A 14,455-nucleotide genomic window follows, 5' to 3' on the forward strand; every position below is an offset into this window, starting at 1 on the left:
CATGTTCTAAGGTTGTAATTTGAGCTCTTGAACCATATGATCCAGATATAAATGTAAACATTGTCAGAATCGTTAGTAAAAAACTCGATAATTTATTTCGACCTTTTCTGCTTTTGTTTTCAGAATTTGACCTTTGTTCCTCCTCAGTTGTGGGATCTTCTTCTTGGCCTCGTGTGGGTTCTTCTTCTTTGTTTTCGATTTCAGAGCCCAACGGTAAAGGTGATAGTTTTGTTACAGGACGTTTGATTACCCCTGTTCGAGTCTTGATGGTCGTAACTCGGACATACCCGTCAGCGCCTGGATGAGTTTCGAGCACCCGCCCTAGGGCCCATTTTCCAGGAGGTAAGTTGTTGTCTTTGATCAGTACGATATCGCCGACGCTGATATTTTTCGTAGGTTTGTTCCATTTGCTCCGAGTTTGCAGTTGTGTTAGGTATTCGTTGGACCAATTTTTCCAGTACTGTTGAAACATTTGTTCTACAAGTTGCCATCGACGACGTACGCCAATGTGAACATCAGTGTAATCCGATAATGGTAACGTCATTATTGCGCCGCCAGTGATGAAATGGCCCGGTGTTAAACAGTTGTAAAATTCTTCCGGATCTTCAGTAAGAGGGCACAAGGGCCTCGAGTTCAAGCAGGCTTCTATTTTTGTCAGTAGCGTTGACATCTCCTCGTAGGTAAGTTTCTGGTCACCTAGTACTCGTCGTAAATGTCGTTTCATGGATTTGACGGCGGCTTCCCACAAACCGCCCGCGGTCGGCCAGGCAGGGGCGTTAAAATGCCACTCGACCTCCAGTTTAGCTAATTCATCAAAAAAATCCGATGTCATGATGTCTTTGAAATTTATGAATTCCTTACGTAGCACCTTTGCAGCGCCGATGAAATTAGTTCCACAATCTGAGTACATATGTTTAGGGGTGCCACGCCTTGAACATAGTCGTTGAAAAGCTGCTATGAATGTTTCAGTGCCGAGATCGGAAACAAGTTCAATATGGACGGCTTTGGTAGCCATACATATGAATATTGCAATATATCCCTTAGAAGTTTTAACGCCTCTGCCTTTGTTTATTTTCAGTTCGATGTAACCAGAGTAGTCAACCCCTGTAAATGTAAAGGGTCGACATGGGGTTACTCTCTGTTGCGGAAGATTACTCATCAGTTGATGGTTGTCGGTTTGTGTAAAACGGTGGCAGCGCACACATTTTCGAAGTTCAGTTTTGACAGCCCTGTTGCCGCCGACGATCCAATATCGCTGTCGTATGTGACTTAACGTCAGCCGAGCTCCACCATGCAGTGTAATTAAATGGGAATATTTAATCAACAGTTGCGTTAATCGACTTTTATGTGGTATGATAATTGGGTTTTTCATTTCCACAGGTAAGTTTGAGTTTTGGAGGCGGCCGCCCACGCGAATTATCTTATTTTCGTCTAGGTACGGGTTCAGCTTCATAATTGCGCTCCTTTTTGACACATTCTCGTTTTTCAAAAGTTGTTTATATTCTTGATTGAAGTGTATCTGTTGTATGGTTTTAATAATAATATTTCTTGCTGCAGTTAGTTCGGTAGTAGTCAGGTACGGGGACTCAGATTTCCTTTTAGCGCTCATATTTGTTATGCAACGTAATATCCAAGCAGTAACTCGGAAAAGTTTTGTTAATGAGCTGCATTTATTTATCAAGGTTGTTATCCAATTATCATCATCCTGATTTGACGAAGTCTCTTGATTCTCATTTTCTTTGCAGCCGATGTTTGTATTATATGTTTTGTAGGTTGCAGTCTCATCTGTTTCAAATTTCTTCAAAAATGCAGGGCCTTGAAACCATAGATCGAAGGTCATTAGTTTGGTAGGTAAAATGCCTCTGCTTGCACAGTCAGCTGGATTAATCTCTGACTTAATGTAACGCCATTGTGTGGTAGGTATAATGCGTTTTATTTTTGTAACTCGATTGGATATGTAGGCCTCTCTTTTAGTAGTGTCCCCTTGGAGCCACGCGAGAACTACTTGCGAGTCACACCATGCTTGAATTTTCAGATTGTATTCCGAAAAAGCTTTCTGAGTTTTTTCCATAAGTTTAGCCAACAGTAAGGCACCACACAATTCAAGTCTCGGCAGGGTGGTTTTTTGTGCTATAGGAGCCACCCGTGTACGAGATACAAGAAGCGTAATTACCGGAGCTCCGTCGGAATTTTTCACGCGACTGTATATAACACAAGCATAAGCTTTCTCGCTTGCATCACAGAAACCCAGTAATTCTATATCTTGTTTTGTTTCGCCAATCCATCTTTTCAGAGTTATGTTGTGAATTAATGGCAATTTTATTTTTAGTTTCTGCCATTCTTTCTCAATATTTTGGGGAATTTCGTCGTCCCAATCAATGTTTAGAGTCCAAACCCTTTGAAATAGTAATTTTGCAGTAATGGTCACCGGAGACAGCCATCCCAGCGGATCATAAAACTTCGAAATTTCGGACAATAATAGTCGTTTTGTTAATTGTGTTGTACTTTGTTTTACAGGCCATTTTAGGTGAAAGGTGTCGCTGCTGGTGTTCCAGGTAAGTCCCAACGTTTTTGATGTTTCATCAGTTTTGAAGTCGAAGCTGTTTGTTGTTGAAATTTGCTCTTTAGGTAAGTCTTCTAATAAAGTTGGGTAGTTGCTGGACCATTTTCGTAAATTCATTCCCGCACCTTTTAGTAAATCGATTAGGGACCGCTGTAACTTCTTGGCGGCTTCGAATGATCGTTCACCACTCACAAGGTCATCTACGAAGAAGTGGTTTTTCAGGACCTCTGCAGCTGCAGCGGGGAACTTATGACCATCATCCATGGCGAGTTGTTTCAGTGTACGTAAGGCCAGCCAAGGAGCGGGTTTGGTACCGTAGGTCACTGTACAAAGTTGATATTCTTGAAGAGGCTGTTCTGGTGAATCCCGCCAGACAATTTTTTGCAGGTGTTGCTGATCTTCATTTATCCACACACATCGATACATTTTTTCGATGTCAGCAGTGAAGGCAAATTTGTATGTTCTCCACTTCAAAATAAGCGACTGAATATCTTTTTGAAGATTTGGGCCTTTTTCTAAAAGGCTGTTCAAACTGTGGCCACTCGATGTTTTTTGAGATGCATTAAAGACTACTCTCAATTTGGTCGTTGTAGAGCTCTCTTTCAAAACGCCGTGATGTGGTAAGTAACAGTCGGCGGGTGTTATATGAGACGAAAGTTTCATATGGCCAAGGTCCGCGTATTCTCTGATAAATTCTTTGTACATAGTTGAAAGTTTTTTATTTTTAGCGAGCCGTTTTTCCAGTTGTAAAAATTGTGAGACCGCGATGGGTCTCGACGAACCTAATTTTTCTTCAAGGTCAGGGCGGAGTGGCATCTTCACAACATATTTTCCGTCGGCAGCTCGTTGTACTGTTCGCGAATAAAATTGTTCACACTGATCGTCCTTGGAAATATCTTCCGAATTATGTATTTCTTCGCTTTCCCAGTATTTAGCTAATTCGTCAAAATTCACCAAGGTCACGTGGCAATTAAAAGTTTTCATTTTCCCACATAGGATCCATCCTAGATGTGTCTGTTGTGCCACAGGGGATTGACAGCTTCCTTTTAAAACTCCATCCAGTATAATGTTAGAGTAAACATCGGCACCCAAAAGTAAGTCGATGGGGCGCGAAATGTTGAAGTCAGGATCAGCCAGCTGTAAGTTTTCCAGATGAGGCCAGTTCGATTTTTCGAAAGTAGCATTCGGTAAGTTATTTGTAAGTTTTTTCATTATAAGTGCTTGTACTTCGAAGTCGTATTCAGAGTGTATTGATTTACAGGATAAGTTTAGTTGACCCCTGCAATCACCAGATACTGAACCAACCCCCGAGATGGTAGCGGCGAACCTCTTCCTCGGCAGGCGTAATATCTGTGCAGCATTTTCTGTTATTAAGTTTACTTGCGAGCCCTGATCCAAGAGGGCCCTAAGTTTAACGTAAGTGCCATCATAGGCCTTTATTTTGAGTAGAGTAGTAGTTAGTAAAATTTCAGTTTTATCCGATGATAAGTGATTCGAAGCTTGTTGCTGAGAAGAGGACGCTTGTTGTCCAAGGTTATTTTTGCCATTCGCTGGAATTACCCAGTTCACGTTGTGTAACATGGTATGATGTTTCATGTTACACTCCTTACATGTTTTCGCCGATTTACATTCTTCGTTATTGTGGCTATAAAGACAATTTTTGCAGAGTTTCAACTTCGCGACGGTGTGATTCCGCTGGGCAATATCCATGTTAATAAATTTAGCACATTGCATTAAAACATGATTTCCATTACAATTCGGGCATTTTCCATAAGTAGCGTGATAGTTATAAGTTTTCTTAAAATCATATGTAAATTTTTTTACAGGTTGTTTGTTGTTAGCAGGTTTCCAATGAGATGTTTTTTCGGAAGTGGTATTTTTCGCAGATTTTGTTGACTTTGCAGTTTCATATGCCATAAACTTGCACTCCAAAAAATATAAAAAATCTTGCAAATTTTGTAATTCTCTGTGATCTCGGATTTCGTTCATATAATCATTTAAAGTTGTTGAATCTAATTTTGGTAACATTAAATGCACGATCATTGGATCCCACGTTGCCGTATCCAGCCCGATGTTAGCTATGCCGTTCATGCACTCCTTGATGGCGTCATGCATTTTCTTGAGATTGTTGGCGTCAGGTTGCTGTATAACAGGGAGACTCATCATTGTGTTGAAAAACGATGAAAATTGTAAGCGGCGATTATCATACCGTTGCACTAAAATATCCCAGCAGGAATTGTAGTTTTCAGCACAGACGGATAAATGCTGTACCAGACTTTCTGCTTCCCCCTTCAATTTAGTTTTCAGGTGTTTCATTTTTTGTGCTTTATTAATTGTTGGGTTGTTATGGATCGTTTCGAGAAACAAATCCTTAAAAGATATCCACTTACTGTAGTTTCCATAAAAATCAGGTATTTCCATTTTCGGTGCCGACTGCTGATAGTGAGCATTCGACCAAATTTTAGATTGAAGTTGTTTTCGCAAGTCATCATATTTTTCTTCGATATCTGAGTACACCTGGTAATAATGATCGTTAGACCCCTTCAGCTGAAAGTCGATTTCCCAGTGCAGTTTGTCGATGGACTCCCACTTCGATTTTAAAATGTTCAAATTATCTTCCAGCTCCCACTTTTCACTAACTCTAGTGATGTCGATTTTAGCCATTGCACGATAAATCGCATTAAAATTGCATTCTTGTCTATTTAAAAGTTGTTGCAATTCTTCAGATTTTCCGTCCTCGCAGCCTTGAGCGTAGTCAACAGAAATGTCACTTAAATCAAAATTCACACTCTGTTTTTGCTGTTGCAAGTATTTAAGTCTGTTGTTTATGTCCGTTTTCGTTGCTAAATACATTTCTTTAGTTTTGTTGTAGACGTCTTCAGAAAAATAATTTATATTTTTGTCTTCCAGTTCCAGTAGTAATAAGGCATTTCTCGCCTCGAAGTCTCTCCACTGTTCTTCCAGAGATGACAAACGAATGTTGAGGTACTCTTCAGTTTTTCGAGACGAAGAATCTTTGCGATAGTTTGCACACAAAGACTTGATATTCTCGAAACAAGTTGATTGAAGTTCAAGTTTATCCATGTTGATGTTATGAAATAATGTGATAGCTCACTAAACTTGGCACGTAGTTGACGGTGACAAGTACAGCTAGGCGTAGTTCACGACACGAAGATCCAATTTCGATGAATGGGTCGTATCCAAATCTCGCTATGATTATGCACTCTTACCCAGTGTGTGCGTCCTTGTCTCAATGCAGCTGGGGGTTCTCGCTTGTGAGAGGCCAGCCGCACCGATTCGCCACTGTCGTAAGAAACACACAAAACACGCGAGAATAACCTCGAAGGACCAAAAAAGATGTAGGTGTCCAAGGGGAAGTTTTGTAGAGTTAGAAAAGAGTATGTTGTTTGAGCACCTTTATTATGTAAGTTCACAAATGTTAGCGTGTTAACAAGTACGCGTTGCTAAGTGCACTGCTAAACTGGAATATAATAAAATAATTTGACACCACAATGACGACACGGCGCGTCAACGTATTAAGTTAGGTATGTACAAACCGTACAAGCCCTGTACTGTCAAAGTACCATCATTTATAATCATCAGCTCCATGCGGGCTCCAAATCATATGCAACTCCAAACCATTACGAAGCCTGCATCATAGGCCCCTGTTTCCGGTAAGTTTGATGCCCTGTAGCTTTCCTTATGATTTATCCACATTCTTTATCGCCTGTCAATACAATGTACACAGAATTTGCTCCCATCACTGTACAGCACAAGATTTCACTCACTTGTCTAATTTTGATGTTCACGCGCAAATCTTAGCCTGGCTCTTCGGTGTCCTGTCTCAAGTTTTGGTGCCCTTGCTGGCACTTTTGAGTTTAATTTAACTTCTTTGAGTCTTCTTCTTACTGTACAATCACTTACACGTTCATCTTGGACCTGTTCCGACAGGTTTCGTGTCTGCATAGCAGTTTGAGGTCGATTTCTTAAGTTTTGTTTCCTTACAAAATGGTCATCCTGAACCATTGTCACCCGATATCTGCCTTGTTCTCGTCTCCGAACGTAAGATCCAGTCTCTCTGAAGCGTTGAAAGTTACGATGAACCACGGAAACTGACATACCTAAGGCCTGACTGACCGAACGGTAGGTGTGACCTTTCTCTATCCTGGTTACAGCTCTAGCTGTTGCAGATGCTGGGAAATCACTAATTTTGTATCTAAGCAATGTGTTCTTCCAAAAACCAAACAATCAAATGAGCTGAGCACACCTTGCACCCCGCTAAAACGCCATTCTTATCAGGAACACTTACAACGTCAATAATCGAAAAACACTTATTAGGGCATAATTGCTATAAAAACCTGTCAACTTGCCAGTTTTGTTCAATATTTTATTTCTTGAATGAGCTTACAAGCTATAAAAAAGGCTTTCAGACAGCCCGACCCACTTGAGTTCAAGTTTTGGCCCTTTTTACCTATGTTCCGCTAATTTTGCCAGTGTGTATATATATATATATATATATAAATCATTTTTAGAAAATTTCATTTAATTCGAGTTTTATCGAATACCGAGCAAAGCTCGGTCAAATAGCTAGTATAGATATATACAATAATTGCTCGTTTAAAGATATAAGATTTTAATTATTATTATCAAACAGTTATCAAAATACAATTTTAAAAATTTTCGCCATTACTATTCACTACATACATCAATTTACGTCATTACTATTTAATATTTATCCATATTTTGTCACCGTTCAAACTTTTTCTGGACTTTAATTAGCCACATTGGTCCAGCCGTCCTCGAGTTTTAGCCAACTACAAATTAAAATATTTTTATTAATATAAGTTTAATCATTCAGAATTCAGATCATCAGAAAATTGTTCATCACGTCGCTGATGATTATGTTGCAGTAGAAACAAAAAATCCAATCGCTAACAGACCAATAAATCAATTAAACATTGCAACAATAGAAGTATCGGAATTCGAACGGGCCTGGAAGTTTGCCAGGATCGTGCCTAAAACAACGGTAGTTCGACTGCAATTGTCTGAATTAATGCAGCAGTTTGATAGATCACTTCGCAGTGGCGACGTGAAGGCGAGGATAGATGATGTTATTACACATTTAGATGCAATTGTGCACTCGGCAAATTAAAAATTGGAAAAGTTTGGACGTTTCCGCCAATTTGTGGACCAAATGGTGTGGGACTGTGGTTTGAACGTTAATACTTTAGCAAGCTGCGCTAGTTTTTTTTTTGGAAATGTGATCAATTATTATTATGATCATTTATAAATACGATTAAAATATTTTGATTTCCGTAATAAGGTTCTAATTTATCGACTTCCAAGACTTCTTCGTTGTACGTGGCAGCAAAATACCCTAAACTTTGACTGAAGTTTCATCAACTGACAAAACCAGATGTAGGCTATTTTTGGGCTACCCTTGGAATTGGTGAAAATTAAATAAAAATTCTTATTTTGGTATTAATAATTTTAGACCTATTCTATACATCTTAAAAAGCCTAGGACAGGTACTAGAGCAGCATTTGATTTTATTGTTAATTTTTGCGAATGAATAGAAGGTGAAGAGCAACTGTACAATTTGTGCACTCTTGTAGGGTGAGTAAATTAAACACAGAGTACTGTATCACTAGTGGGCGTGCCTATCTTTATTTATGAATACACTACAGCAACCAAAATGCTTCTGTCTATGTCTAACTGCTGCTATTTTGTTTTCACTTCTGCTGGCTCTCTCTGAATTTTTAGTGCACTCATTTATCCGTTTTTATTTAGTTTAGACGTTAGGACAATGCAGGCTGATCACCTGATTGTCTGACAAGTAAGATGATCCATGCGTCGGATGGCCATGTAAAAAAGTCGGCCTGCGCCGGATCTCTAACTAGTCGTGTCGGTCTTCCGTCCCACTGGGTTATGAGAGAAAAGGGAATAGAGAGTGCTCTTGTGTACTGCGCACACACTTGGGCACTATAAAATTACTCCTGCGTAACTGGCCTGGTTTCAATGAAACTGGCCACCGTCACCGAAACCGGTGTGGGAGTTATTATTATTTCTTCAGTTGTTCTTAGTTCTGATTTTACAGTATATTATCAGCAGACTTATGTTCTATCAATATCGTTGCAGTTGACGTTGCAGCTCACATTAGCGAGTGCGTGTGCGAGCGGCGAGCGGAGACGACGCCTGATTTATCGGACCACCTCCTGCCCTTAACGACACGCTGTGATGTACGGCCCGAACGTGTGCCGTGTGTCACAAGCATAGGCGGAAGCGTTGTTACTACATCTCATATTATGTACTTTCAGAGAAATTGAGTCATGGGCAGATGGCGGACGTATTTAGTCTATTTATGTCAATTCCAGTCAATATATGAAACTTACGTTTAATTGATAAAACGCTATTAGCCTGTAGGTTTTAACGATGTCAATGGCGGCCGAAAAGGAAGATCTTCCGACCGAGCGCGATAGGATGCTCGGTCAGGCCGAAGCTTACTGACGTCATTTCAAACGTTGTAGGTATAATATAATATCTTGCCGTTCTTCGAAACTTTCGTAGCGCACGCGATGCAGGATTTTCCTTCTTCTAAAATTTCAAATGTTTTCAATATTTTTTTTTGTCGCTGATCTGATTTATTCATTCCCCTTTTCCAAATAAATACAGGTAGCCTAAAAGGAAAATGTCAATCTACTGACAATATATTTATGACAATTTTCGGATACCAATCAAATCCGGGCCTGGAATGACATTAGAATTACACTTGGACCGCACACAAAAAAACGGTAACAGCCATCTGTACAGAACAAAGAGAATTATTCCAAGATGAAGTCAACCGCGTTATTGTTGCACGGACGGCCGACGAGATAGATGGCTGCTGTAATTTACACACGCTTTTGTTTAGATCTTTTATTACAAATAAATCCGGTGAGCGCTTTGTACACGGTAAATCAAATTGCAGACTCAAATAGACTATAAAACTACATACCGCTCCTTCAATCACAAAGCAGTATACATGAAGGGTTGTTAATTTTGAACTACATAAAAAGATGCGTCAGCTAACTCGGTCACTCAGGCAATCGCTTGAAAAAATCAGCAACAGGCTGTTCTAAATACCAAGTTGTTGTTATAAAATAAATTACTTACGAGACAATTAAAAATGCCATGGAAACAGAAAAAAATATCAAAAAGTCTCCATCGAAAAAGAGGTGTTGTATTATTATCTATTACAATTAGTAATTTTTAATGTTTACGACCTCTGTGGCTCAGTAGTGAGCGGTAGGTTGGTAGCTCAAGCCGGGGGTCGCGGGTTCGAATCCCGCCGACGGAACAAAAAGTTTTCAATGTTCCCGGGTCTGGATGTGTATTAAATATGTGTATGATATAATAAAAATCTTAAATATATGTATAGTATAAAAGTATTAAATATATTTCCGTTGTCTGGTACCTGTAACACAAGTCCTTTAGGTACTTAGCACGGGGCCAGACTGACGTGGTGTGAAGCGTCCATAGATAAAAAAAATAATGTTTAATAACTTTAATATGTTCAACAATGGATCAATACCACAAAAACTTTCAAAAATAAATATATTTTATTCGCCTTAGATTTATATTAATTCAGCTCCAGAATGCAGAAAGTTTTTGTTTAATTAATTCAAGTTTTATCCAGTTACCTTCTCTTGAATATTAGCACAATCCCAGAGAAATTCGAGTTGTTATCCCCAACCACTAGTTAGAATTTGTAACGAGTATGACCAAAATGCTTACCTATACTTTCGATACATCATAATGATCTCAGATTTTCTTTTTCTAATGTAGGTATATTTGTCAAGATTTTTTGACTAACAAAAAATGCAATTATGTACTTATTATGAGAATTTATTTACTATAAAATTGTATAAAAATGTCTTCTAATTTCAGCAATAAACTACAATATTATGTATAAGTATTTCAAAGCATTTGATACATTACCCCATCCAAAATAAAAGTATGTGCTTATGAATCTTAAAATATTTCTACAAAAGTGTTTGTAATCAATTTTGTTACTTTCCTTTGCACAGTTTATCAGAAAAATTTAACCAGAATAGTCGATTCGAGTCAATTAGTTTTGAAGATTTAATGAATTTGTTCAACTCTTCTCTTTCTGCGGCATTTAGGTTCGCAGATCTTGATACCACCCAAGCGAACTCTATAATGTCATCACCGTTTTCAATGCAGCTGTATTTAATCGCAAACTTGTCGTATTTAACTTTTACTATAGTCATTGGTGCTTCAATTTCATTCTTGGGAGCTGAAATAGAAGATATTTAAGAATGAAAGATATATTATATCTAAGATACTTTAACCACGTTTTTAAAGTGTATACGGTCCCTCCATTTGAAATTGTTGAATTTCACGAACTCAATCAAAACCGAATCAATATTACATACATGGCCATTTACGGTTCGGTTTTGGACTACGAACATGTCATTTAGATTGCTGGGCGGCTCGTAAATTTCACAAAAATGATACATAAAAATTAAAATAAAAGTTGGTGTCAAAAAAGATTTAAATGAGCAGTAGATAATAGGGTAAATTGAAAAGATATCAACATTAATAAAATATTATATTATCGCAACGAAGTTACGAACTGAAAAACCTATTTTGTTGCCCCTTCCTGGGTTACACAGTATCTCCATACCGATTTGATTCTATATCGGTTGACCCTGTTTGTGCACAAAAAGAAAAAAGACAGACATCGCATTTAGAATTTGCAATGGATGTATTACAAACAATAGTTAAAAACACAAAGTCTTTACAAAAAATAACAAAATACTTACAGGTGCCAATCAGTCCTTTAAAATAAATGCTTCCATCAGGCTGAGGTTTGCCAGTTGCAGTTAAAAAGTTTGGTCCCTCTACTGGAACTGGATTGTTTATGGTGACGACGTTGCCGTCGTACGCATATCTTAATGACAAACAGTCTGTGGAGGTTTCGATGCTGTTGGGATATCTTGCCAAGTCGTGCCAAACTCCTGATGCGAACTGTGAATATTGTAGATTATTAGAACATCTTTGTTTAAGATTTGAGACAAAAAAATTGCATCACTATTTTTTTGGTGGATGTGGAACCTTGGTAATTTTTATATTATACTTATAAAGATTTGTTTGTTATTATGGAACGAACCTTTCCGAAAAAAAGTAGTTTTGTGTGTTATATTATTATCATTAATAGTTTCGCGACCCCCTATCCCATGCCCCTGACGCTCGGTACCACCATACGATCTTAGGGGATTTACTGTCCCATAACTCAACCACAGCTCGTGACCATATTTTTAATTGCCCGTTGTATTTTTGGTGTACTTTTGTTGCCCTATTGTGACTTGAGGAAAAGAATAATAATAATAATAATAAAAATTTTATTCAAACATAAATACTTACCGCAGCCAAGTTAAAATTTTTTGCCGGGCGTACTACAGGACATTTCTTAGCTTCAGCGTAAGCTACATACAAAACGAATAGCACTATCTTTAGATACATCACTGAGCCTCTAATTCACTTCTGGTAGTATCTTAATCTGTGTTAGCTTTATATAATATTTATACCAATATTTTTTACAAAAACTGAAACCTAAAGCTGATCGCACATATTTTGTCAGCACTGTACGCGTTGAACGCACCGCATTGTACCCGAAACGCGGCGCGTAGGTGCGAACGAATGTGCGAGGTTTCACATTATTTCATACAACGAATTCAAATGCGGCGCGTTCGGCGCGTGGCACTGATAAAATATGTGCAATCACCTTTAACGTAATATTCAAATTAAATATTAATAGGTGCGATTATACAGTTAAATATTTATTATAGATGGGAAAATATTACATTCATTGCAAATTACCATAACGAATCAGAGGAAAAAAACCTGCAAAACCTTGAACTACTACTAATATAACTACTAATATATTTTGTCCGTTTTGACCTACGTTTTGGTAGTAGTTATTCATACTTGCAATTATTATTAAATAATTTATAGACTATAGTTACATAAATCCTGTAGGTACTGCTTAGACATCTAGCAGCTTCCATTGTTTTTTTGCGCTGACGCAATGCATTAAATGAGCATCTCTACAGATTAATTGTAGGCATCGAATCCGGCGGTTAGCTGTAATAGCTTGGTTTACGCGTCGAATTTAGTCCAGTGGTTTTAAAATTAAGCAGTCGTGCGACAAGATAATTCCTATGTTTTATGTTTAAGATATTGATCGTAATATTATAATTACAGAAATTTCGTCTTTTGGAAGAATAGTAGCAAAATTCTGATCATAGTCACAGTTTAAGCTAATTAAATCTCAGAAAGTACTATAAACTTCTTTGTTCCTTATAGGGGGAGCCCAGAATGGTATAATTAAAATGGAGGAAAAAACAGCACGCCTGGAAAATATATTCTTCTTAAATTGAAGGGACATTAAGTGAAGTATGAATAGAGTGTATTTAAAATATTCGACTATACTCTAATCCTTTTCCTCAGAAAAATAACAAGCATAATGTTATTATATTTATCTGATCAATAGTGAATTCTGGTATAAATCGCAAATGGCCAGGAAAAGAAGTAAAAAGCTCTGTCAGTCGCGACGGCAGGGAAGACAAATGGTGACGCTCCTCCTTGTGAAGACATTAATAACAATTACCCAGGCCATAACGCTGCAACGCATTGTTTCTTCCAAAATGGCGTTTTCGGTATTTATGACGAAAATGCTTACTTTCGATACATTATAATGATCTCAGTTTGTCCTTATCTGATGCAAAGTTAGGTAAGTAATATATTTTGTCAAGATATTTTATCTAATAAAAATGCAAATTTGTACTTTTTATGCAAATTTATTTAAGTACTTTAATATTATACAAAAAGTTCTTAATAACAATCAATTTCATTTCAGCAATAAACGATTATTCAAAGCTTTTGTATGATTGATACACTACTCTATCGAAATAAAAAATGTGCACGCCTAAGATGAATCTTAAAAATATTTCTTCAAAAGTGTTTGTTATCAATTTTGTTACTTTCTTTTGCACAGTTTATCAGAAAAATTTATCCAGAATAGTCGATTTGAGTCAATAAGTTTTGAAGATTTAATGAATTTGTTCAACTCTTCTCTTTCTGCGGCATTCAGGTTCGTAGATCTTGATACCACCCAAGCGAACTCTATAATGTCATCACCGTTTTCAATACAGCTGTATTTAATCGCAAACTTGTCGTATTTAACCTTTACAACAGTCATTGGTACTTCAAATTCAGCTGCAGCTGAAATAGAAGATATTTTAGAATACAAAATATAGATAACAGTAACAACGTTTTTGATGTAGGTAAATTGATTTATAGACAGTTGACGGACCTACGTCAATTGGTCAGATTATGTCAATTCAATGTTAGCTTTGATCTGTAGGATGGGTTCTGATCTGTAGGATAGGTTCGACATAACACGAACAAATTACGTAGATCCGCCATCTGCCTGTGAATCAAGTTCTCTGATAATATTTATATCTTATGATCCGTTCATTTGAAATTGTCCAACTCCACTATGCCATTTGGAGCTGTAATAAAAGGTCGTACCAAAAAACGTACATAAAAGAACACTAGATAATAGGGTAAATTAAAAAGATACCATATAATTATATTGTTACCGAAACGAAGTAACTGCGGGCGGGGTAGTCGCAACTAGTAAAATCCATTGTATGCCCCTTTCTGGATTATACTAGATGGTGCCTGCAACTCAATCGACACAAATCTGGGATAAAAAGTATCCTATGTCCTTTACCAGGACTCAAAGTATCTGCATACCAAATTTCATCAAAATAGGTTAAGTGGTTTGGGCGTGAAGAAGTAACAGACAGACAGACACTTTTCCAT

The 14,455-nt window shown here is 37.6% G+C and overlaps 1 protein-coding gene across 1 annotated transcript; it reads right to left on the minus strand.

The window, feature by feature from the left end:
* Nucleotides 1-246: 246 nt before the first annotated feature.
* On the minus strand, nucleotides 247-5,717 carry LOC121726138. The gene is made up of 3 exons (XM_042113372.1): nucleotides 5,679-5,717; nucleotides 2,756-5,439; nucleotides 247-321 (listed from the first exon to the last, which is right to left on the minus strand). Exons 2-3 carry the CDS (start codon nucleotides 5,414-5,416, stop codon nucleotides 247-249), a joined length of 2,736 nt encoding a protein of 911 aa, XP_041969306.1. The 5' UTR covers nucleotides 5,417-5,439; nucleotides 5,679-5,717.
* Between the last annotated feature and the right edge of the window lie 8,738 nt (nucleotides 5,718-14,455).

This window comes from Aricia agestis, chromosome 4 (genome assembly GCF_905147365.1).
Source record: "Aricia agestis chromosome 4, ilAriAges1.1, whole genome shotgun sequence".
NCBI classification, from domain to species: domain Eukaryota; kingdom Metazoa; phylum Arthropoda; class Insecta; order Lepidoptera; family Lycaenidae; genus Aricia; species Aricia agestis.

Bases quoted from the DNA above. Each gene is read 5' to 3' on its own strand.
- LOC121726138 (XM_042113372.1), bottom strand. From the start codon at position 5,416: ATGTATTTAGCAACGAAAACGGACATAAACAACAGACTTAAATACTTG. The intron at 322-2,755 runs GTGAGTGGTGAA...AATGGGCCCTAG, and splicing joins ACTTCTTCGTAGATGACCTT to GGCGGGTGCTCGAAACTCAT.